This window comes from Watersipora subatra, chromosome 3 (assembly GCF_963576615.1).
Source record: "Watersipora subatra chromosome 3, tzWatSuba1.1, whole genome shotgun sequence".
Taxonomy (NCBI): Eukaryota; Metazoa; Bryozoa; class Gymnolaemata; order Cheilostomatida; family Watersiporidae; genus Watersipora; species Watersipora subatra.
Window position 1 is genome coordinate 59,392,163 of NC_088710.1, and position 23,156 is coordinate 59,415,318.

General features: G+C 36.5%; 2 protein-coding genes across 2 annotated transcripts in view; one reads left to right on the plus strand and one right to left on the minus strand.

The window, feature by feature from the left end:
• Positions 1-1,417, minus strand: part of LOC137390801 (dynein axonemal heavy chain 8-like) — a 93,653-nt gene extending 92,236 nt beyond the window's left edge. Inside the window, exons 1-3 of the mRNA XM_068077118.1 lie at positions 1,412-1,417; positions 457-690; positions 107-301 (exon numbers count right to left, since the gene is read on the minus strand). Of these exons, the coding sequence (XP_067933219.1) occupies positions 107-301; positions 457-690; positions 1,412-1,417 (435 nt within the window). The remainder of the gene's footprint in view (positions 1-106; positions 302-456; positions 691-1,411) is intronic.
• A 5,661-nt stretch (positions 1,418-7,078) lies between these two features.
• Positions 7,079-22,577, plus strand: LOC137391993 (E3 ubiquitin-protein ligase MARCHF6-like). Its single transcript, XM_068078571.1, has 20 exons — positions 7,079-7,096; positions 7,994-8,099; positions 8,216-8,289; positions 8,697-8,840; positions 8,945-9,017; positions 9,103-9,283; positions 9,779-10,097; positions 10,202-10,370; positions 10,557-10,671; positions 10,818-11,021; positions 11,401-11,552; positions 11,847-12,030; positions 12,273-12,446; positions 14,920-14,989; positions 15,792-15,973; positions 17,840-17,974; positions 18,062-18,151; positions 18,421-18,553; positions 21,736-21,871; positions 22,018-22,577. Exons 1-20 carry the CDS (start codon positions 7,087-7,089, stop codon positions 22,097-22,099), a joined length of 2,733 nt encoding a protein of 910 aa, XP_067934672.1. The 5' UTR covers positions 7,079-7,086; the 3' UTR covers positions 22,100-22,577.
• Positions 22,578-23,156: the final 579 nt, after the last annotated feature.

The following is a 23,156-nucleotide window of genomic DNA, read 5'->3' on the forward strand; positions in this document are numbered from 1 at the left end:
TCTAATTTGCAAACAAAACTAACAGGAACTCCCATATTAAAACTTGAGATAAATTTTTCTCCATCTTATCACTCTATTTCTACCTTCAATACCAATACTACTATACCAGCTGTCCTTTCTGTCCGTTCATTTGTCTGCCAGACTCCTCCAAAGGCAAGAATTCAGCATCCTGATAGTAGAACATGAGGGTTTTTGAGGGAGAATCCTTCTGCAGCCACTCGGTAAATATTCTCATCTGATCAGCTGTGTCTAGTATGTGCTCCTCTACTTGTGTCTGATCAATGCCAACAGTTTTGCTAACCTGCATTGTCCACAATGTCCACATCATCAAACTGTGATAAACTACATAAGACTGCTCTGCATCATGCTGCAATTCAATGAACCCATCAACACGGAATCACATAAAATATTGATTAAAAAAGAATTCCTGAAGAATCAAATAAAAAGAGTTCTCACTAAACGAAGGATTCCTTTGTGCTCTGGTGACAGCATCTTTTGTCTGATTTCTCTCATCTCCTTTGCTTTTGTCTGCTTTTCCTTCATGCTCTCTTGCAGAGCCTGCATGCCACCAGGAGGCAAACTGCGACGAGTGCGCGCCGCCATGGCAGCAGCCTCTACTTTGACAGCTGCTGCTAGACTCGACCATTTGGAATTTTGGTCGCTCGAGTGTCTTCCAAACTTGCCAAACAACTAGAATTCAGAAAGGATTTCAATTTCCACAAAGAATTCACGCAGTCCTTGTGCGATTGTCTTTAAAAACAGCACTAAAAGGTAGTCTTTGTCTGAGTTTCCTGTTTCGTTAGCAAAATTCCAATAACTAGAAATACTGTTAAATCACAAATGACACTTTCTGTTTAATTTACCAAAAAAAGCTTTGACTTGTACATTAACTTGTGACCAACTTAGGTTCATTTTTAAATTCGGCAAAGTTGAAGATAACCTTCAACTGAAAAAAGTGTTCTTTACAACAGGTTTTTGATTTCAACTTAGATAGCCATAAAAGCATATATGACTGCATTGAAACAAGGAGTAATGGAGTCGATACTATGTCAAAGCTAATAAATATCAAATAAAATAAAATAAATCAAGACAGGAGAGCAACCCTTACTAGCTCACTAGAACAAATTATTATAAATTCAACAAAAAATTTATTCAACAGCAGATGAAGATAGCTTTTAAAGATTGTTTGTATGCATATTACATGTAGATTCTTGCTTTTTTGATATCACAGCGGTTTTATCAGTTCTCTTATCATCATAGCCATGTTTATCTGAACAGACCAGCAGGCAATAAGTAGTGAGATGGATGCAATGCTGCAGATGGATAGTTAGTGGAGAGCATAGAGTATTTGTAGTAAATTTGAAGACAAGGTAAACGTGAACAAGAGAACGCTGCACTGATTACTACTCACTGGCATGTTTGAAGCAAGCGTAAAACGATTACTGTGAAAGATCCATCATCCGAGGTTGGATGCAGTTAGATGAATGCGAAATCCTGAATGGGATGAATACAAGAGTCAATTGGTAGAGGGTAAAATGACAGAATGGATGAGAGCAAGATAGCATGAATAACAGAATTGTTTGCGTAGTGTAACAAGACAGATGCCAATAAGTGAATGGGGAATGAGTGAGTGGGAATGAAAGCTGGTGTTACTTAAACATAGTAATTAACAAAAATTTCTACTTGTTCCTGCAAGTATCTTTACAATTTTATGCGGCACTAGTGGGTGATTTTGCTACAAATTATACATCATTTTTTAGGCTTAATGCAGAAATACTTACTAAATAGAGTTGTGTAAACGTTTGTGTTTTGCATATGAAATAATTGAAAGAGCTACAAATCTATAACCCCCACACTATCTGTCCTCTGTCTCTGGAGCCACACAAAAAATTATTTAAATATATTCATAGAACTAGTGAATATCCCTTTCCTTTGAATATACTGTTCCTGCAGCTAAAATAAAATAAATCTGATCATCAATTCAAGAGCTTATTTTTAACACAGTTGCAAACCAAGACGTTTGGAGCAAAAGCAGTTGGTTAGAAGCGGTAAACCAGCTAGTTCCTCTGTCTCGGAAAGTTGTGAAACGAAGATACTAAACATCTCACTGGAGCTCAGCCATCCACTGTATAGATTTGAACTTGCCTTGCCATTTAGGCACAAACCAGCGTAAGTAAATGAGCGTGGGTGTTGGTTTTATTTCTTCAAAACTAGCATATGGAAAGAGAAATGTGAAAAACTAGGAAATTTGTCGAAATGATGCGGTCCAATTGCCCAATAGCACTGTAGTTATCCGATTGGATGAGCCTAGGTCGGCAAATTAAACATTGGTTATCTTATGTTTTATGGTTATTTTTTAATCGGTAAATAAACGAAAAATCTTACTTCGAAAAATACTAAAACCTTGACAAGTGTTTCTTCATATCAACTTTAAAATTGTCAATTATTTTAATCTTATGATAATATAGCTATTACAGAATGAAGTGACTAAATTCTACTGATTGCGGACAGGAAACAGTATGAGGGCTATGAAGCTTTAATTTGATGCTTCACAACTGATTCACAAAAAATGATTTTAAACCCAAGTAATATAGAGATGGGTCAATAAGTGAAAATGAGCTTTGGCGGGCACCCTTTAAAAAATGGTTTTAACTTGGCTATGACTATCAGGAAAACCTTATTATCAAGGAGACCTTGTTTATTAAACCCAAGTCCATAATGTAGGCTAAGCTAATGGAGAAGAGATAACTGAAGCCATGATTGTTGCAAATTTACCAGATATTCAACCAAAACCAGTAGTGGTAGTTGTTCTCAACTTGTTTACCAATGACTCTTCATGAAGGCTACATTCTAATCACTAAAATTAGGCTGTTTTGCGTTAGTTTTTTCTTGAACTCATCCATACATGTATCAACACCAAAACTGATTAAGTGATTTTCACATTCTTTCAATGTTTGCTATCCTCAGATCTTTTTAGCAAAAACAGTGACTCAGGCCTAACCTTGCAAATACTTATAAAGCAAGCTTTCATTGTTTCAGTGCCATATGGCCAAACTAAGTTTTAATCTAAGCCTATAAATTGAATGGGCAATGAATGGGATAAAAACATTGGCTACACTTTAACAGGGAATTAGATCATCATAAATACAAGAGCCATTGTAGATCCTGATTTTATTCAACAATCCTTATTTAAAGTGAACTTGATCTGGAAACGTACCCAGACTTTTTGTATTGCATGGTTGATTGTTCCTTTTATTACAAAAAATGCATAAAAATATACGCCTAGTTACTTTTTAGTATTTAAAAATACTAAACTACACCTTAATTTCGTTATATAACAAATAGAAGTAATAAACTACATGCTTAGCCCTTGATTATTCATAATAATTTTCACAGTTATACATGAGAATAGTGACACATTATTTACATCCTGAATAAAACAAGAAGATCCTTGGTCAAATTCATCAGTGTCTCTACTGAGGTATGAATGTAAGAGATTTTGCAGTCTCAGCATGCATGAGATATTTGTAACTGAGTAATAAAAATTATACTTGTTAGTGTGGAAAGATAATATACTGTTATCATGATATATACATGTACTTGGTTTGTATAAACTTTCTGAAGTATTAGTTTTAAAAAAAGATCAGTCAATATCAGGATTCAAGAATTTTCAATTTAGAACTAGCTTGACTCACTAAGATTTGAGAGACAAAAAAAATTCAAAGACTAGTTTCAGTTAAGTTGGCGATTATTTTGTCATTAATTTCCTTTTACACCATAATAGCCTCTGCCTAGGTTGGAACCAAAATCACATGATGTTATTGTGATATAATGCCGCATTACCATCACATGCTGTGATATTTCAGTATCACAAACTGGAATTATATCATATGTTTTGATATATCTCAATCACAATCCAGATTGACATCAAAATCTGTGATACAGCAAAATTCCAATTCGCCATCAGATCATGACTGCAATAAAACACTTTTTACTAGTTCAAATCTGTTAAAATCGGCCCTTAGTAATGAAAAAGATCTGTGAAGTTGATTGCTGGTTATAATACTTTGTTGACTAGTTTTTAACTTTGACTAAGTTTTGTATTTTTTAGTATACTCTTGCAAATTTGATTTGATCAGTCAGTACCAAGCCAGCACACATTATCAATCAATGTCGGTTTTGTGGTTGGGAGTTTTTTGGAAACAACCTTGATTTATAGCTATAGATTTCTGAAGGGATGAAGATCTGCCGACTGTGTAGGCCAGTTAAATACATTCATGCTGAGCATGATGAACTGTTCCTTGCAGCTTTCAATGAAATGACATTGTGCATTATCCTTCTAACAAATCCACTCCTCACTTTTATGTATGTCTCTGACAGACTTGAGAAGATTTTCCCAGCCATTTTGTGTTACTTTTTGGTATTAATCATCTGTCACACATGTCAATTTTTCAACAATATTTTGAAGACCAAATTAGACTCATCAAATTTAACTTTGTTTGATTGCTTTTGATTTCAAAATTTGATCTACTTAGCTCAAACCAAAAGGCAATTTTTGTCACACTAGTATACATTCGTTTTCTCCTAGAGACTCTTATTTTCAAACCATACTTCTACAAAAGATTTTTGTTGGCCTTGGTACAACAGATATACTGGTAGCCTTTTTCAGCTCTGAAGACTACCGAAATTTGTACCTTCTATGAACTTGTCTTGACAGCTCTCACCCAAGACATGTTCAATGGGGGTGATAAACTCAATGAAATGTAAAGCATGCATGTTTATAAGGCCTAGACAAAACTACTTTGAGTAAAATCCAAAACTGCTTCAGTGGTTAGATGACCAACCCAGCCTTCCATATTAGCTGCATGATTAAGGCATGTAACAAAAAAGGTGCATTACAAGAAATGTATGATGTTTATCTTACATAACTTTTTTATTTCAACATGGATGTATGACTGCACCAATGCAAACCTAAAGTGAGCACTTTAATCAGAGTATAATATTTGTGTAGTAAGTTTCTATCCAATTCATAACATCTTATAGAGGCTGAAGCTTGTAAGGAAGGTCAAATCATATCATTACACTAGCTTTGCAGCTTTAATTGATGCATAGTTTACATGGTTTAAATTGATAATATTGTGGTAGATGGCCCTATTTTAGAACTCAGCTTAAGGGTATTCAGAATAAAATTATGGGGTTTTGTAGCTATGAGGCTATATGCGAATTGTGGTACCCTCTCATTAGCCAGCAGTTAAGTTGCATTACTAGGACACATCATTTCTCATTATCGTATGTTTTTATGGCACAACAATGTACACAATTTTTCTTGTTTGAGCACCGCTGGACAACCAGCAGAGCGGTGTAAGCTTCCACATCAACTTGCTGCCTTTTAGCCCTTTTAGATAGATGCATTAATATGTTTAATTAATTCATTTATCTTTAAAGATTAACTCACACAAAATCTTTGTAGATTTTATTAGAAAGTATCAGTTTTTTTATTCTTTGCAATTGATTTTTATGTTTGAGGTTTTGTTTTCATTTCAGGTTATGACCTGATTGCTAAGATTTTCAAGATGAAATTCAATAAAAATTGATCGCGATTGAAATGCTCGGATCAATTAAAAGAGCAATTATGACGTCTATAATTGCAAAAAGACGGACGGAATAAAGATGCATAACCCTTGAACTTGAACACAATAGCCAATATCAATTATCGCAATGATAACAACTAGTAACGTCATTTCGCGCACATTTTTCTTCTGAGCATTCTAATCATGATTAAGTTTTATCAATTTTAATTTAGAAACACCCTGGCAATCAGATTACCTCAAACATCAAAAACAATCGAAAATGATAGAAAATGCACGTCTATCTTTAATGATGAGTTTGCCCAGCCAGTTTAGCAATGCTTGCCCGGCAGCTGTTCAACTTGCATCAATAAACCAGTTTGCCAAACCTCAGTTGATTTTTTGCCAGTACATATCAACAAAGCTTATCCAACCAAGGCTATCTCATCAGCTTCAATGAGCATGATCATGGTGGCTATAATCTCTCACAATAGCAATTGTCTGCATTCATAGTGTCAGTGGAAGATTCTGGTGAATATACCAGTAGTTGCAATTGTGACTAAGCAGTAAAATGTAGGCCTACTCTATCACTAGCAAAGAGTGTCGAGCACTGTGTTGTGCCTATTCTCCAAAAAGAGCCTACAACTATCCAAAGAAGAGATTCTAGTCATAAAACTGCTTATCCTTGCAAGCTTTTACACGCTGAGTAATGCTTTTACTATAATCCGTCTTAAGCGTATTAAACGCTGCGTTATTTTGCAATTTGAAAGGTAGAGACAAAGAGGGGTGTTAATACTTTTGTTAACGCAGGACTGTCGATCCAACGTGCCAGTGTCATCCCCAGCTGTCCAATTTCTCCATATTTTGTGCATAATGTTACAATTTATATAATATGTGTTTAGCATTCTATTTCACCCTAACCATTATCAAAATTTAAGAGTTTGTCACAATGAAAATGAGCTCCACCTAATAGAATTTTGATAGCAGCAGTTTCAATCGTCTATCGAACACAAAGAGTAGCAAATAGTGCCGTGTTAACAAACTCGTGCATTATTACTAAACACACAGGGTGGTATCCAAGAAATGTGTTGCTAATTCTTACAGAACTTACGCGATACTGGCGAAGAAACCCTTTCTAAAAGATAGGTAGGTAAAATATTGAACTCTCGAATTACGCGGTGTAAGACGTCGCGTACAACGTATGTACCTAGTTTCATTACGGGGGCTACACATTCATAAATACATAATATGTGCCCGTGTCTTTTAGTTCTGAAAACATTGATGTCGATTCTGCGTTAAGTTCGATAGGATGAGCTCCAGCGATAAATGCCGATTATGATCAACATGGCTGAAGCACCGCTCATCCTTCTAACAGTAGAGGTACTTCGTCTAAAGTACTATACAATACGTAGAAATTTATAGTCGTAACTAAGGACATCAGTTGATTGGCTCAAAGCTGTTTAGGCCTCGGATTGGCTCAGGTTGAATGGGTTTTCTATTGGTCACCCTACTAGGAAAGATGGCTGAAGGTAACACATTATTATCGCACTGATATTATAAATGAAATGTCGTGTTGAGCGCCGACAGAGAGAAACATACTTTTTGCGCTTTTAATTAGCCGGGAGTAAGTTTAATGATAACACAAAAAGACAACTTATCGATTATTTGAGAAAAAAAGTCACGACTTAAATAAACATCACAGAGACTTAATTATTCAAATTATATTTTTATTCTTCTGTAAATTTACCAGGTTTGATTATTTCGTTATTAGAACAAACTTGCAGTTTTGTTACATTAAGATTGTGTAACCTTGTGAAGCGCTCGTTAACGATAATTTTGAATTCAAGCTTGTTTGTAATTGCTCATGGTACGACATTTGGGAATAGATGCGCATGTTATTAACGCATGATATAACGTGATGTTATATGCGGTGATAGTGTGGTGATATATGTAGTGATATAGTGCTGTAACATTTTTAGCATTTGCATTAAGAACTGCAACTTACGTTGCCGTATGTTTTAACGTACATTTGGCTTTTCATGAGAGAATCTCAATTAGTAGGCCCTATGTTTGATGATTTTTCGGGTGACGCATGTTTTTAATGCAAGACTTTGTTTGGATAGGCAAAAATATTTATTTCAGACAGTAGGTGTTAGTTTTGCTTTTGTATATCATATCGTCGCGTTCAACCTGCTGAAATGATACGGCAACATTCATACGTTATCTTCATACTGGTCTTTGTAATCTAAAAACGTTAGTTTTACTGAACGCCTGAGTCAACCTTCTTTTTTTTTGTTTAGTGGGTTGTATTGCCATTCCAGGTATCCCAATTAGCTCTCCAGAATGTGCCACTTGTGCCACAATGTGTGTTGTAACTTACCATTTATAAGTTTTATCTTAGAGTAATAATTATTGCGTGTTTGTAGAACACCTAGACATCTGTCGGGTGTGCCGCAGTGAAGGCACAGCTGACAAACCATTGTTCTACCCTTGCGTTTGCACTGGAAGCATCAAATATATTCACCAGGACTGGTTGGTTATTTCTATATCTGATTTTTGCGAATTTTCAAACATTTAAACATTGAATAGTTTGCATTTAGTCAGCACATATCCGTTAGTCACTAATATTCCTCCTGCTCTGTTTACAGTTTGGTACAATGGCTTAAATACAGCAATAAAGAATTCTGTGAATTGTGCAAACACAAGTTTTCCTTCACACCCAGTAAGTTGGCGTTTGAGAGTTTCGTTTATCGATACATACATTTAGATGTGCTTGTTTAATACTATATCATATCATCACTTTGCTAGATGATGCTTTTTATACCCTGTTTTGCTACATACATGCCTTGCAATCGCTCCTTACCTTCCACGCTTCTTCTGTATATACTTCTCATGGCATATTATAATATTCCCAGCTATATTTAAGCCATTATAATGTAACAATTATGTAACCCCATTATTTGTAAACTTAAGTATGGTAGGTTGAGTATAATTCTTGTTTTTAGCATTCATACATACAAGGTATAGTAATGATTAAGTTTTACATCTTCAATTGTTATAAATATTTTGTTCGATACAATAGTTGTTTTTGTTAGCTGATCTAGTGTCTGATATTTTGACTTCCTACAGTATATGCTGCTGACATGCCTCAGCGGCTGCCCTTATTTGACATCATGAGTGGACTGCTCAAGAGTATAGTAAAAGGACTAAAGTACTGGTTTCACTATACATTGGTAGCTATAGCGTGGCTCGGGGTCGTGCCACTTACTGCATGTGAGTATTTTAACATCTCTCTATTATACAACTTTATTACACTTGTTAGTTTTCTAGAAGTTTTATGCTTCATTGGCTTTAATCTTTCCTGGTTTGAGTTGTAGGCAGAATCTGTCGCTGTCTTTTTACTGGCTCAGTTAGCACATTACTGACCTTACCGCTTGATATGCTCTCTACGTAAGTACTTCTACTTTTTAATCTCTCTATAGCAACGCGTATTTACAGTTGATAATTTCTTCAAGGTTGCCTTGAATCGTTTTAGTGAGAACATTGGAACGGATGCGCTACAAGGTACGTTTGTTGTCTTCTGTTCTCTATGCATTTTCATCAGTCTCGTGTGGTTGAGAGAACAACTTGTTCATGGAGGCATCCCGGATTGGCTACAGAACAACCCTTCAACCAATCAATTGGAGGCATGTGCTTATGATTTTTTCACTTTAACTGTATTTTTAGTACTAGAGAACTTTTTTCAATTTTGAACGATTAAGGTTTAATGTATCTGTTGTCAGCTCAACAGAGGAAAGTGATTTAATGCATTTAAGCCGGTGACTTATTGACAGGATCTATAGAATCACCTGTTTGCAACTTTTATTGCCTATTGCTCATTAAGCTTTTCTTTATTCTATTTAGTTTAACACCTTCAAATAACCCAATCAAATTTGATTGGATTATTTCAATTGATTAATTTAATTTTAATTGTAAAGTTTACGGGGCTGTAAAGTGAACAGAGGCAGATCATCATATTATGTTGTATATTATTATAATTTTCAGAATGGCGATTTTTGATCAAGTCCAATCATTCATTCTAACTGTACTAAGTCGAAGTTAAACTCGGCAGACTTTGTTTGCTGAGGTATATGCATGTTTATATGTATGTGTGCGTGCATGTGTGTGTCTGCTGTCGGCACTTTGAATTTTAAGGATAACAAACATTACAGAATGAAGGAAGGCCTGCTGGTGACCAGCCTGAGGCGGCTGTACCGAATGGTGAGCCTGCAGAGTTTGAAGACGGTTGGGTAGACATAGATGAGGAGGAGGTTGAGGAGGATGATGGTCAAGATGAAAATGGTCCTGGAGATGTAGCGCCTCAACCACAGGCTCCTGTGGATAATCAAGCCAACTGGAATCCGATGGGCTGGGACAGAGCTCCTGAAGAGCTGACTTGGGAGAGACTTCTTGGCTTAGATGGCTCGCTAGTTTTCCTTGAACATGTTTTCTGGGTCATATCACTCAACACACTTTTTGTTCTCATATTTGGTAAGTACCGCAGCAATGAGTATGAGAATAAATAAAACTCACTGAGCAGTTGGGTTGTTTGACTGAAAATGTTTCAAGTTTCTCTCTGCTTCCTGTTTCTGCAGCTTTCTGTCCATACCATATTGGCCAGTGGACTATTAATGGACTTCGTATGACAGCTGTCGCTGAATCTTCAAAGTTTGAAGGAGTTCTTACAACCATGGTTGGCTATGTCATGGTCGCCATCTGTCTCGTGCTTCTACACACTATTCTAGGTCTGGTGAGGCTACAAAAGTAAGCATCTTATTGGCTCTCTCACACGATTCTACTTCCTCTTTCTTACACACGCATTCATCTCAACACCGATCTTCTAGCTGTTGGTTTATACATTCACCCTTGTAATATGAAGCCTCTCAGCCAGGTGTGAGGGCTGGCTTTACCAGCATTAACTTTCTGACAGCTGTAAATTGACTATTGCAGGATAAGGATGGCTGCCGGACTCTGTTATATCGTTGTAAAGGTTTCAATACTGATAGTTGCTGAGATCGGTCTGTTCCCTCTCATCTGTGGGTGGTGGCTTGACATCTGCAGCCTGGTGAGTCCTAGTCATACACTCAACACGCAAAAATACTTCTTTATAAGCCATCATTACATTGCATGCGTATACTGTACCTGTACCTGTACTTGACATGTGAATTTTTAATGTTTATTGCATCATGCGCTATATTCTGGCATTTGCAGCCTATGTTCAATGCCACGCTGAGTTTAAGAATGGAAAGTTTCAAAGAAGCGCCAGGGACAATCATGTTTGCTCATTGGCTCATCGGAATGGTTTATGTTTTTTACTTTGCTTCCTTCATTCTTCTACTCCGAGAGGTTCTGAGGCCAGGCGTTCTCTTCTTCCTCCGCAATGTCAATGACCCTGAATTCAATCCTATTCATGAGGTATGTATTCGTACTCCGAGGCATACCTACTATAAAACATTTATTGAAAGTGTTTGTTTTTTTATTAAAAATATTTTGTGAGTTGATTTTAATGTAAGCCCTATTATATGTTACTAAATAACTTGATTATTTTCAAACAGAATTGTTCGCAACTTTTTGACATTTGCTATCAGATTATACAAACTATCGCTTAGCAAATTGCATCACGTGAATATGCCATTGCGCAAAAAAAACTTGGCAAAGCAGGCAAACATTAGTTTTAGGATTAAATAAAAGAGTTATCATTTAAAAGTTACAAGCTTGCAAGAGATAAGCATAAAAGTTATGAACTTCTGTTGCACATTCCTCCAGGTTCCCAGACCGCTTTCAATACTTGTAGATGGTACACATTAATGTCTACAGACACACTCGCAGATTTGTCCTCTCGTTGCTAATATTTGGCTTCACAGTTATGCTCATGCTTTGGCTGCCTATCCGGTTCATTAGAGTTGTCTTCACTGGCTTCTTGCCCTACCACATGGCCCTCTCAAAGTAAGTCTTAACCTATACTTACAAGCCTAGCTCCATATCGAGTATCACACAAGTGATACTATTAAAGCATCACCAAGATACATCAATTGCTTCTTTTGAAGTATATATATTCTTGATAAGCTTGAAATGTAATTTTTTGTAAGAGATGCCAGTCAGTGTTACCTGTTTTATTCAGGCATTACCTACTCAAGACTTGAATGCGTTCTTTTATTGTGTTATATAATGCATGTAGTTATATGCTATCGATTTGTAAGAGCACCCCTAATTATCCAAGCGTGTTCATCTTTGTTGTAGCGATGCACCCGTTAGTGAGCTCACTCTCGAGCTTCTGCTTCTCCAGGTTGTCCTTCCATCGCTGCTCGATCAGGGTCACACAAGAACTTGGCTTAAGAATCTCGTTGTCTATTGGAGTAATGCCGTTGCATGGCTGTTGGATCTTAAGTCTTATCTTCTTGGTACCGAAGACCTCTCTGGGAAGGTAAAGTATCCTCGAGTTTTTTCATGTTCTTCATTGAATGCATGGTCTTCCTTTTCATGTTCAAACATCTCTCTGTTTGTTATCTGCAGATACATGGCAACCCAGGTAGCAGCTTTTCTTATATTCCAACTAGTCATATGAATTCTTACATTGGTCTCACAAGTCCTAATAGCCAATGTACAAGTTAAGCATTTCTGTGGAAATGCCATAGATAATAGCTAAGGTTACACGGTATGTTTTAGCCTGCTGAGCGCATTGTCAGAGACCCTAACGAGCCTGTGAGGTGGGGAAATGCTAATCTAGGGGCAGCAGCGGAGCCTGTTGTAGCCGTGGGTGAAGCCCACCAAGCACTTCTGAATGTCCAAGGTCCATCTGGCTTTCAAGCCTACTGCAGGCCTGAATATTTTCATTTGAGGGTGAGTAACTTTTTTTGTTTTGCTCATCGGTATCACACTTACTAGTTTTTTTTTCAACAATTTTGTTTATAACGGTGTGAATTTCATCACTTTTCTGTGCTGGCCTTGTGTAACTCCTACTCTTGTTTGTCTACAACCCTCATTCACTTTTATTAACTCATCAAATCCCCAAAACACTGCCATCTGTCGGCATTGAAGACAAGATTGTAGTGGTGCTACAAGTCTGTCACAGCAAACCATCAAGGGTTTTAATCTTGCGATTGGTCGATTTACTCAGTAGGCAACCATTTGCTGTCTAGTTTTTTAGTACCTGTCATAGATGTAACTCCAACATGTGTATTGGGCTAGTATATCTGATGACTACATCAGCAGAGCATGGTTTATTTAACAAAGTTAGGTTTGAGTAATGTGTTCATCCTTTGCTTATTCTGATCGCTGCAAAATAAAATAATTATTAGAGATTGTCATATATATTTTAAGTTGATTGTTTAACTAGGTGTTTTTACGATTAAAACCACATTTTTATGTACTAAATTACTAAAACAATTTATTTTGGATTTTTTGTGTTTAGTTACCTTTCGTCCATCTTGATATTACAAATATTTTTTGTTGATTTGCTCACTTTTAGTCCTTCGGGAGTGTTTGTAAAATTTCAACAAAACGTCTCAATCATTTATAAAAATTGGTAATTGTTTAGTTAGTATAGTTATACATGTATGTCAAATCTCATCAGCCTCATCAGTCCAATGTCTTTATAATGTCGTGACAGTTTACTGTACAAACATTTCTCAAACAAATTACAAACATGCTCCTTTCACCATACCTGTATATACTTGTTTCCTTTCTCTTCTACTTATCATCTTTCTATCTCATTATCTCATCCATGGCATATCTACTGACTTTGTTTTTTCCATGGTATATCTACTGACTACCTAATTTTTTGGTTTTCCCTGTTTACATTGCTGACATACAAATTATACTTGCCTCGATTAAATGCCATTGCTATAAATAATTTTAGTTAAGCAACACGCCTAGCTTGAGATGTACAATGTAACTTGCCTATTCATCTCTCTTTCATAATTGTTTTACCTACATGTACGTGTATACTTATTTCTATTCTGTCATTATTTATATACATTTCTTGTCAGTATTTGGTATGTACTCAACTACTAGGCTTATGCATCTGGTATGTTTGCAATTCTGCTAAATAAAATGCCATGCATAAAATGCTGTGCATGTGAGTGCCTCATGGAATGCCGAGTTGCGAAATGGCTACTGAAAAACTGGACAGGAATTTACTGCTAGAACAAGCAGCTGATGTGTTAGCTTTCCAAGTGATCCCCCACTGTACCTCGATAACCCACCTCCTCATCATCAGAAGGGACCAGTATAATTGGTATTTGGATGCTATTCGTAGACCTTTTTGGGATGTGTTTGGAAGGCATATCAATCTCTGTTTCAGTGTCTTGCACACATCTGTTGGCGTAGCGTCCTATCTCGTTCACCAATGCGTCGCCTCTTCTCAGTTAGCACCTCCTGCACTCACATTCTGTGGAGTGCAACTCTTCTTGGACTTTCTTTGGCGGCCTCTCTTCTTTAATCAAAAAAACTGGCCTTTGGCTTTGCGTCATAGTTTTTTCTGCTCTCTGCTATCATCCGGGGTCTACTCATTTTATTATAGGGTAGATAAAGCTGCCGGTCTCCTTTTTTTGCCCTATACCATATGGTGGTATTATCTCACCACCGTTGTTTGGTACGTCAACCTCATTAATGATCCGCCTGAACCCTGGAGAAGACTTTCCTTTGGAGGCAGCATTCTGTATAGGCGCACCACCTTGATGGGGGATAGCTCGAGAAATGATTAGATATGCCCGCCTACTACTAAGCTAAATGACCTTGGAAGAGATACTTTCTCAAAATATCATTCCTTGCTGATGTGTTACTCATGGAGATATCTTGGAGACTAGAAGGTCACCATGGTATATACAGTTTCTTTGTCACTGGTGTTTTCTTGAAATATATGCGTGTAAACAAATCAAACTTGTAATGTTCTGGTATCAGCTTAATCATTTGTAGGCATTTGCAAAGCATGGCATTGCTAGTAGCGAGAGATTTCAGCAAATAACATTAATAAAGAATTGCAAATATTTGAATTATTACACAACAATTTGTTACTAGTAAAATAACAAGTCGACTATTATAATAGTGAGTCACAGCTGTTATTTATCGTTATGTTGTTAACCCGGAGTCCCATGCTCATCAGATGAACTATCTCTCTCCTGCACAGTATATCCTTTCAGAAATTTTAATTGTCACTACCTCTTCCTCATTTTTATTATCCCATTTTCTCCTTTGCTATCTATTGCTATCTGTATCCTATTACCAATTGTGTAGTATACACATTACAGGTTTTATCATCACGTTTATATTTGTATATCGATGTTTATAAATGTGTACTTGATTTGTCTTGTAGGTGATAACGCTCGTGATACTGACATGCTTCAGTCTGTTTTTAGCCAGTGTCATCTCTTTAATCTTACCAGGTAATCTCTATCCTATCATAGCTGTTACCTTGTATTTATTCATTTCCCTCAAAAGTGTTTAGTAGTTAATGACTACATTGACTGTTGGGTGCATAGTAGTTTGTGTAGGATAGTATATATGGCCCAAAGTATGGCATTGAGGCCTCACCAATATGCTTTTAATGAAAGTTATGAAAATTCCGCTTCGCTACTTAGGGTTTACCAATAGCCCATGTTCTACAGCTACATGAGCTTATGTTGCAAAAAAGCTGCTCTCAGAGGATGCAAGGAAGGTCTTGGCAATTATTTGTTGTTTTGCTTTCTTTAGTCTGTGTTCATTCATGTTGTCATACCTTAAATTGAACTATCAGATTGGTGAAAGAACATTAATTAGTTTTCACACCGGGTGTACAATATTTGAGAGCAGTATACATTTTTATAAAATAGATAACCCAGCGTTGACACAACTCTCTTAGTGATGCAATAGAGTAAGTTCTCCTAACTCTCCATCACAGCTTTTAACAGCCACTTGCACAGGGCTCCCTGTTTGGCAGTGTTTGATTATTTAACCTCGTATCAACTAGATGATCGTCTTGGACTACTCAATCATCTAAACTGTATCTTTAGAGGTTTTGTATACTCCGAGTCAATTTGTAATGTAAGAAGAGTTGATGGTTGGGATAGTAGTTTTCTGTCTTTGTACATGTATGCTGTCATGGCAGCTTTTCTCATAGAGAATTCATTTGATAAGGTCAGGTTTACTTCTGCCAGTTGTTTATATCTGTGTATCAACAAAATTTTACGTATATCGATGGTATTGCAGTGCTCATTGGAAGAAAGCTCATGAACGTCTGGATGCCAGAGACGAAAGTTCATGAGCTCTACACCGCGGCCTGTGGTCTTTATGTCTGCTGGCTGATTTTACGGGGGGCTGTTATCTTTTCTCAGTGGATTCCGCTCGGCTGGAATAATCTTTGTTTCAAGTTAAAGGAATGGATAACTATGGTAATGCATATACTTAATACATAATATCAATGTCTGTGTACAGTGAAGTAGCTACCTCTGCTGTCTGTACAGTGCACCCTTGGGCTGCAATGACCCTGTTATACAATGTTTTTGCCTTACAAAGTAAAACACAGGATTTTTACCCTCATATGAACCTTATTTCGCCATACGAATTCATCAAAAAATCGCTCGATATTCAAAGTTGGCTTATGTGTGTTTATTATGTCGAAATAACAAAAATGCCGATATTCTGTTCACTGAAAACCTTCTCACAGCGCCTGAAAGAAATATCATGGCCAATTTTTCTCAGTTCGGTATTCCTCGCGTGAAGATAAGTAGTACGTAATATTTCCCTTCAAAACTAGTAGCAAATTTGGAGTTGCGATGCTTTCAAATAGAGGATCAGAGATCAAACAACTTACCTTAATCTACTAATAAAAATTTATTTCATTACGAAAACAGCATTGTTTGGGCCTTCTAGTCGAATTAGGTTGAATGGAAACAGTCAAGAGTTATAGTGAAAAGGGGCCGGAAACCGATAGGTGAAAAAATATTAGCAATGTAAAAGTTGGGGTTCAGTAAAATAGTTTAAAATATGTACATACATGTATATATACTAAAACTTACATTTAAGTGTGTGTTTAGTAAGCTAAATTTATTTAAGTTACTAGTTCTTAAAGCACATAGATAATATAATTTTTTTATTATATGGTTCAATACATAAGAGTCTTGGCTTTCGAATGAGCCTATATTCAATACACAAAGAATAATAGAACTATGAAAAACAGGGTGTCAAAAGTATGTCCTCCAATAAAAAAACACTTGGTTGCGGTTACCACAATGTGATGTCATAATTATTATTTAGCCTTAGAGTAGTCGATCCCTTTCGCTGCCATTGAGGCTGCGCTTTTCTGTGACAATCAGTGCGTTAAACCCAGAGAGCGCTAATAATAAACTAGGATTCTAGATAATCAACACTGCCCAGGGATCGTGCTAACGCCCGACCAGTACAAACACATGTTCTGGGTTAATTAATTATGCGTCAATAAATATACTGTCGTTGATAAAGGTAATGAGATCACATTGATTAAATTGTGACCTGCAGTTGCGTGGCCCTAGGACTATATGTCAATCACACTTTCGCGAGATCTCCCAATGCTTGAAATTAATTAGTCTCAGTCGTGCCCCTCAACGTCATAATAAAAAGAGAGGGCTAATGCATAATATCATCGGGAAAACAGTATGGTGCTTGGAACCTGAGTTATTTATCATAGAAATAATCTGTACATGGTGAGCTAATGACACTGATTCCTTTGTCATCTTCATTGGTTCTCTGAAGTTGTCCTACCTTCGCCTGCCGCTAGCGTCATTATTGTAGTTGATAAATATAAGCGGTAAGCAATAAAATAAGTGGTAAGAGCACACAACACCGAATATGAAAATTGTTACGTCACAATTTTCGAGCCTATCCCATTGAACATTTTTGTGGCAGAGCTCTGGGGAAATCCTATAAACACCAACCAAGGTCTGTCTCACCATGTCAAACAATGGCTCGTTCGAAAGCCAAGACTCTGATGTATTGAAATATATGATAAAAACATTATGTAATTTATGTGCTTTAACATGTATAGTATTTATATAAAATTTTGATGATTTTTACCAGAGAATGTTTTCATTATATAATTACCATAAGTTTTTATACCCCTCTATAAGACATTTTCGCTATACGACGGCAATCCTGGAACGGTTTAAAATCTTCTCAAGTCCTTTTCATGTGCATTATGGAAGTCTCTTTCTGCTCCTGTTGTTTACCTTTGAGTTATCTACATAGTCAGAAATTGACCAGCTTCTCTTGCTCTTTTCTAGGGTAACAAGGTGTTGATTCTGACGGTTCTTCTTGTTGGAGTTGTTCCTCTTCTTATCGGGCTGCTTTTTGATCAGATTCTTGTTGTGCCTCTGAGGGTACCTCTCGACCAATCACCAGTCTTTTTTCCATGGCAGGTATGTGCTCTATGCTGATTCTTTTAACTTGCTTTTTTTAATGTATTTTTGTCAGTTAGATCATTTATCATATATATCGCCTTGCAGAACTGGGCTCTCGGAGTGCTGCATACAAAGATCATTTGTGGTCTGACAATGATGGGCCCTCAATGGTGGCTGAGACGCAATGTGGAACAGGTAATTCTTTTCTTACTGCTTGGCGATTTGTATTGGGCTGACTCACTGGATTGTATTTTGTTTTTAAAAAACCCAGTGGTAGGAAATTTGGATGGACATTAACGTCTACCCTATATGAACTAGTGGTAGTTCTCAATCTTGACCTTGCTCAAGAGATACTTTCCCGAAATAGCATTCATTCCTTACAGACTCGTTACTCATGAGGCTAGAAGTATCTACTTTTTCTGATTTAACATTACAACTGTATAATATAATGTAATAACTTACAGCTCTATAACAACGGTCTCTGGAACCTCAACCTGAAGGATGTGCTGCAGAATTTATGCCTGCCTGTGATTCTTCTACTCGGACTCACCTTGGCAATTCCTTACGCTTTCAGCAAGTCTATTGTTCCTTACCTAGGTAATCAGGCTATGAGCATTGTCTCCTTGCGTACAAGAGTACTTTCCACCTGGTCTCGATTAGGCTGTATATAGAAGTCAGATATTAGACTATTTGTGGAATGTATACCTTGACAATCATGTAGGTTGTCTAGGTAAAGACATGCATTCTATGTACATCACATCCATCATTCTGTTAAAAACCTGTTTACCTCGGTTCTTCATAGGTACTGCTGGCTGGCATGTTTATGAAAGAATATTATTTGTCTAGGAGTCCAAACTTAACTCAACTCTGGTCATGTCTTCATAAGATGATGATGAGGCTGCATTTATGTATGCACTGTATACAGTGCGGTTATCGGTGATGATAAAAGTTATTAAAATGACCACGGAAATCCCATCTATTTAAACTCTTTTGGAAATATGTTTTTGTTAAATTTTATGTGTTGTCATGAAAATTCTGCTATTTTTATTACAAACAATGATTACTATGTGCACTTTTGAAAAATATTCCCTTGCTTTCATTAGCTACATTGAAATTCATGTTTTATAAATCTTCTCATATCAACGTTTACACGAATTGTTATCACAAGATATAAAACGTAGGATACTAGCTATCAAAACATTGGAGAAGTTTGGGCAGCTTCAGTAAGGCAGCGTGTTGATTGATATTCTTCCTCGCGCTCCTTATTGATATGCTGCCATTTGCTGACTCTAGCACACAGCTTGCAGATATGGTAGAAATAAAGCACCTTAGGCTGTGCTCTGTGTGTGAGGATGAACATCTTGGGCTCCTATCTTAAACCATAACTGTCATGAACAACTTTTATCGTATTTACTAGGTAAATCAGACACGCTGATTCCAATTGTGTAATCAAAATAAAGATTAGTCCACTAACTTTCAGAGTAATGAAGGCTTTTTACAGCGTTTTAATATCGGTCTCGAAAACAACACGATCGGCATAACAAGCTCCGCCCATAAATACGTGATGTAACCTAGCTTTTTAGGAACAGCAGTTACGTAGGGATGTTTAGACCGATTTAGAATAATAGAGATGGGTGTTTTAAAATCCATTAATATCTAAATTCAGCCTTAAAAATAATATCAGTCTTTTCTGAAAGGTAGATGAGCTATTTAACATTGCATATTTAGAAAAGCGCGATAACAACGCTAGCTTGTGATAAAACCGCGCTTTTTGAGCTCATTTTTCTCGGCGTCCAGCCCATTTAAACGTCATGTAACAAGCTACGAGCAATTTTAAATAGTTTATATACCTTTCATAAAAAACTTAAATTATTTTACAGGCTGGATTTAGATAATAGTCGGTTTTAAGACACCCATCCCTATTATTCTAAATCGGACTAAACATTCCTAACTTCCGTTCCTGAAAAAGCTAGGTTTCGTCACATATTTATGGGCGGAGCTTGTAATGCCGACTGTGTTGTTTTCGAAACGAATATTGAAACGCTTTAAAAAAGCCTAAATGACTTTGAAGGTTAGTGGACTAATCTTTATTTTGAGTACAAAATCGGAATTAGCGTGTCTGATTTACCTTGTAAATACGATAAAAGTTGTTCGTGACAGTTATAGTTTAAGACACCTGCTCCTTTTTCACTTTTTGAGTGTGTAAAAAGCATTTATAAAACAGGCTATATGTGACTGGATAAGCTGGTAATTTAGCAATGTTATGTTTATAAGATGAAAGCTGCATCAGAATTTCACACTTGATTGGGAAAGAAGTGTAGGAAGTGTGTTTCTAGTTCTGCAGCCGAATGTCCTGGTTCTGGATCTTCCCAAGTTGTTTTTATGCTTTATTCTTCAGTAAGACTCAGCATGACTCATATCACTCTGCGCTGTGAATTTACTTATTTCATGCTAGTCACTAGTACATCTCACAGATCACTAATATTTCTGACCTCGTATGAGTCACTAGTAGCTCTCTCACTAAACAGTGCTTCTCACCACTTACTACACACTACTGCCTTTTGTTTAACACTAGTTACTAGTGCATCTTGCCTTATACAATGTATGAGTCTTACTAATTACTAGTACTTGTCACCTCGTACCAGTCACTTGTACTTCTCACCTTGTATTAGTCCAGGGGTCAACAACCCGTGGCTTCGGAGCCGCATGCGGCTCTCTCATCCCCTCGCTGCAGCTCTCTCATCCTCTTTTCCTTTTTGTTTCTTTTTCCGTTTTTTACCATATGCCAAGTAATTCATAAAAGTATAAAAGTTTTATCACTAGATTTTGTAATATAATTTAAAAAATTGAAATTATGGTGAAAAATCAAACATTGTTGCTTGTTATGTGTCATTATTTATGCGCCAATAAAATCACCAAAATTACACCAGACGGCAGGACACCTGTTGATTTTTTTTACCCCGGGTAGGCAAACTGAGGCGAATACTGAGAAAAGAAAAGTGACGGAGGAAAATAGAACATTTAATCCTACATGGGCTGATTCGTTTGCATTCACTGCTGATGAGACTGTACTACCAGTTTGCTTAATATGTAATTTAAGTTCGGCATTTTGTTAAAAGGAGTGAATTAACATGAAGCTGCAATTTTTCTTGAAAGTAACCTTCAAAACAACGTAATATTTTCACGTTACGTTCAAGTTATTATTAGCTATTTTATTGTTATTTGCAAAGGTTTAATTTGGTTTTCTCAGCAGTTAAATCATTATACATGCCACACCTTTTTATTTTATGGTGTAAAAATGGTATAAAAGCATTAAAAGTCAAACAAAAACATTACATGTAGTTTTTTTTTAATTTTGAAGGGAGTTTGTGGCTCCCACTGCGTTCTTCCCTGTGGAAAACGGGTCCAAATGGCTCTTTGAGTGGAAAAGGTTGCCGACCCCTGTCAATAGTACCTCTCATTTTAAAACAGTCATTAGAGATTTTCACCTCTTACTATTCATTAGTACCTCTCAAATCACTTTAGTTACTGGTACCTCTCATCTTATACTAGTGACTTGCACTGCTTACCCTGTACTAGTTGACAGTACTTGTCATCTTACACTAGTAACTGGTATTTCTCTCCTAGTGGTTGTCACTAGCTCCTCTCTTCCTGCTGGTCAACCATTCCTTTGCTTACTAATCACTCTTTATATGCAGACGTCTAATAATTGCCGCTTTACCTTATTCAAAGATGTCGCGCTTGCGTTGTATTTACTAGTGCGATTTGGATTGTTGAAGGTTTGACATTTGAAGGAGAAATCCAGCTTTACAGGAGGATATATCCTTCCGTCTTCACTCTATTCTGCATGACCACACTAATCATCTTTAATTTCAAGCAGTTTAAAAAGCTCTATGAGCATATAAAAAATGACAAGTAGGTATCGAGTCTTTCTTACTCGTATGTATTTTAGTATATATCCATCAAATGACAAGCCATTTCTTGTTTTTTTTCAAGTTTGTTGCATATATTTTACATAAAATTCTATTTGTTTTGTGTTTTCATTGTATCCGTTATTGTAGGTACCTGGTGGGCAGGCGACTAGTCAACTATGACAAGCATATAACACCTGCTGCAGCAAGCACACCAATGGCGTCTGCCTAGGTCTGCCTAGTCTAGGCTTTAAGGTTTTACATGTACATCAATTTGTGCAGCTTTGGATCAGATAATTAAGATAGCAGCTATTGTAACTTATTCCATGATCTGTAGCTCATCTATATGTTATAAGTACTCGTATCCTTAATGTGTATCTTTGTCACTCGGGCTGTTGGTAGAGAAATAAATTGGGGAGTTGTGCTCTATTTTTGATCATTTTATTAGTGGTCCATTTACTGTTATACATGTAGGTAAATCCCTGCATGCGTGTAAGGTAACATTTCATGGAGGTGCGAAGCTTCAAGACCGGTGGTCTGCCGCAGTATGTCATCAATTTCTGTTATTGTTATATCTCGTCAGTTGTCATAATTCATAACATTGCAACAACTTCTTTCCTCAAATTGTATTCTTTGAGCACCTCTTCATGTCATTGTATTTCTTTCAATCTTTATTTATTTGCAAATAAAACTGCGGAGATATAAATATATGGTACTGACCTTAATTTATCTTTTTTTGTATAATTATTAATAATTGTATAATTATGCTCAATTATCTTGAAATACTTTTCAAAGTTATCCATTTGTCGATGTCAAGCACTAATGTTCAGGGTAATACTCTGGCTAATATTTTATGAGGTCTGTAAGCTGTATTTCTTATTGCTAGTTGCTTTCCAACATTGTCTAGCTTGGTGAACTTATAGGAATATAATCATATTCGCTTTTGCGATCCCTAAAAAATTTATTCTAAAAACATAGGCTGCTTGATAAGGAAAAGTCCGACAGTCGTGTGTCAATCATTCATTGCACACTAGCTAGAGTAACAGTCCTCCATTTCTTATGCTGTAAACTGTGTCTATATCATTGTAAATAGAAATACAAAGTTATGTAGGAGAGTGCCGTTTTATAGGTGGAAACACAAGTAACAAACTTGTAGATGGATTGAGACACAAGTAATAAACTACACTTTCTAGCATAGTGCTCATCCATATATACACTTAGGCTACTAATCTAGGATGTAAACCATTTTGCTCTCACAAGTCAGCTGAAAATGACTAGTTTATGAAGGT

What these genes read in the sequence shown, in the direction of transcription:
- LOC137391993 (XM_068078571.1), top strand. An exon ending in CCGCTTGATATGCTCTCTAC is followed by an intron (nt 9,018 to 9,102) that starts GTAAGTACTTCT and finishes GAATCGTTTTAG; the next exon opens with TGAGAACATTGGAACGGATG. An exon ending in CCGAAGACCTCTCTGGGAAG is followed by an intron (nt 12,031 to 12,272) that starts GTAAAGTATCCT and finishes GGTATGTTTTAG; the next exon opens with CCTGCTGAGCGCATTGTCAG.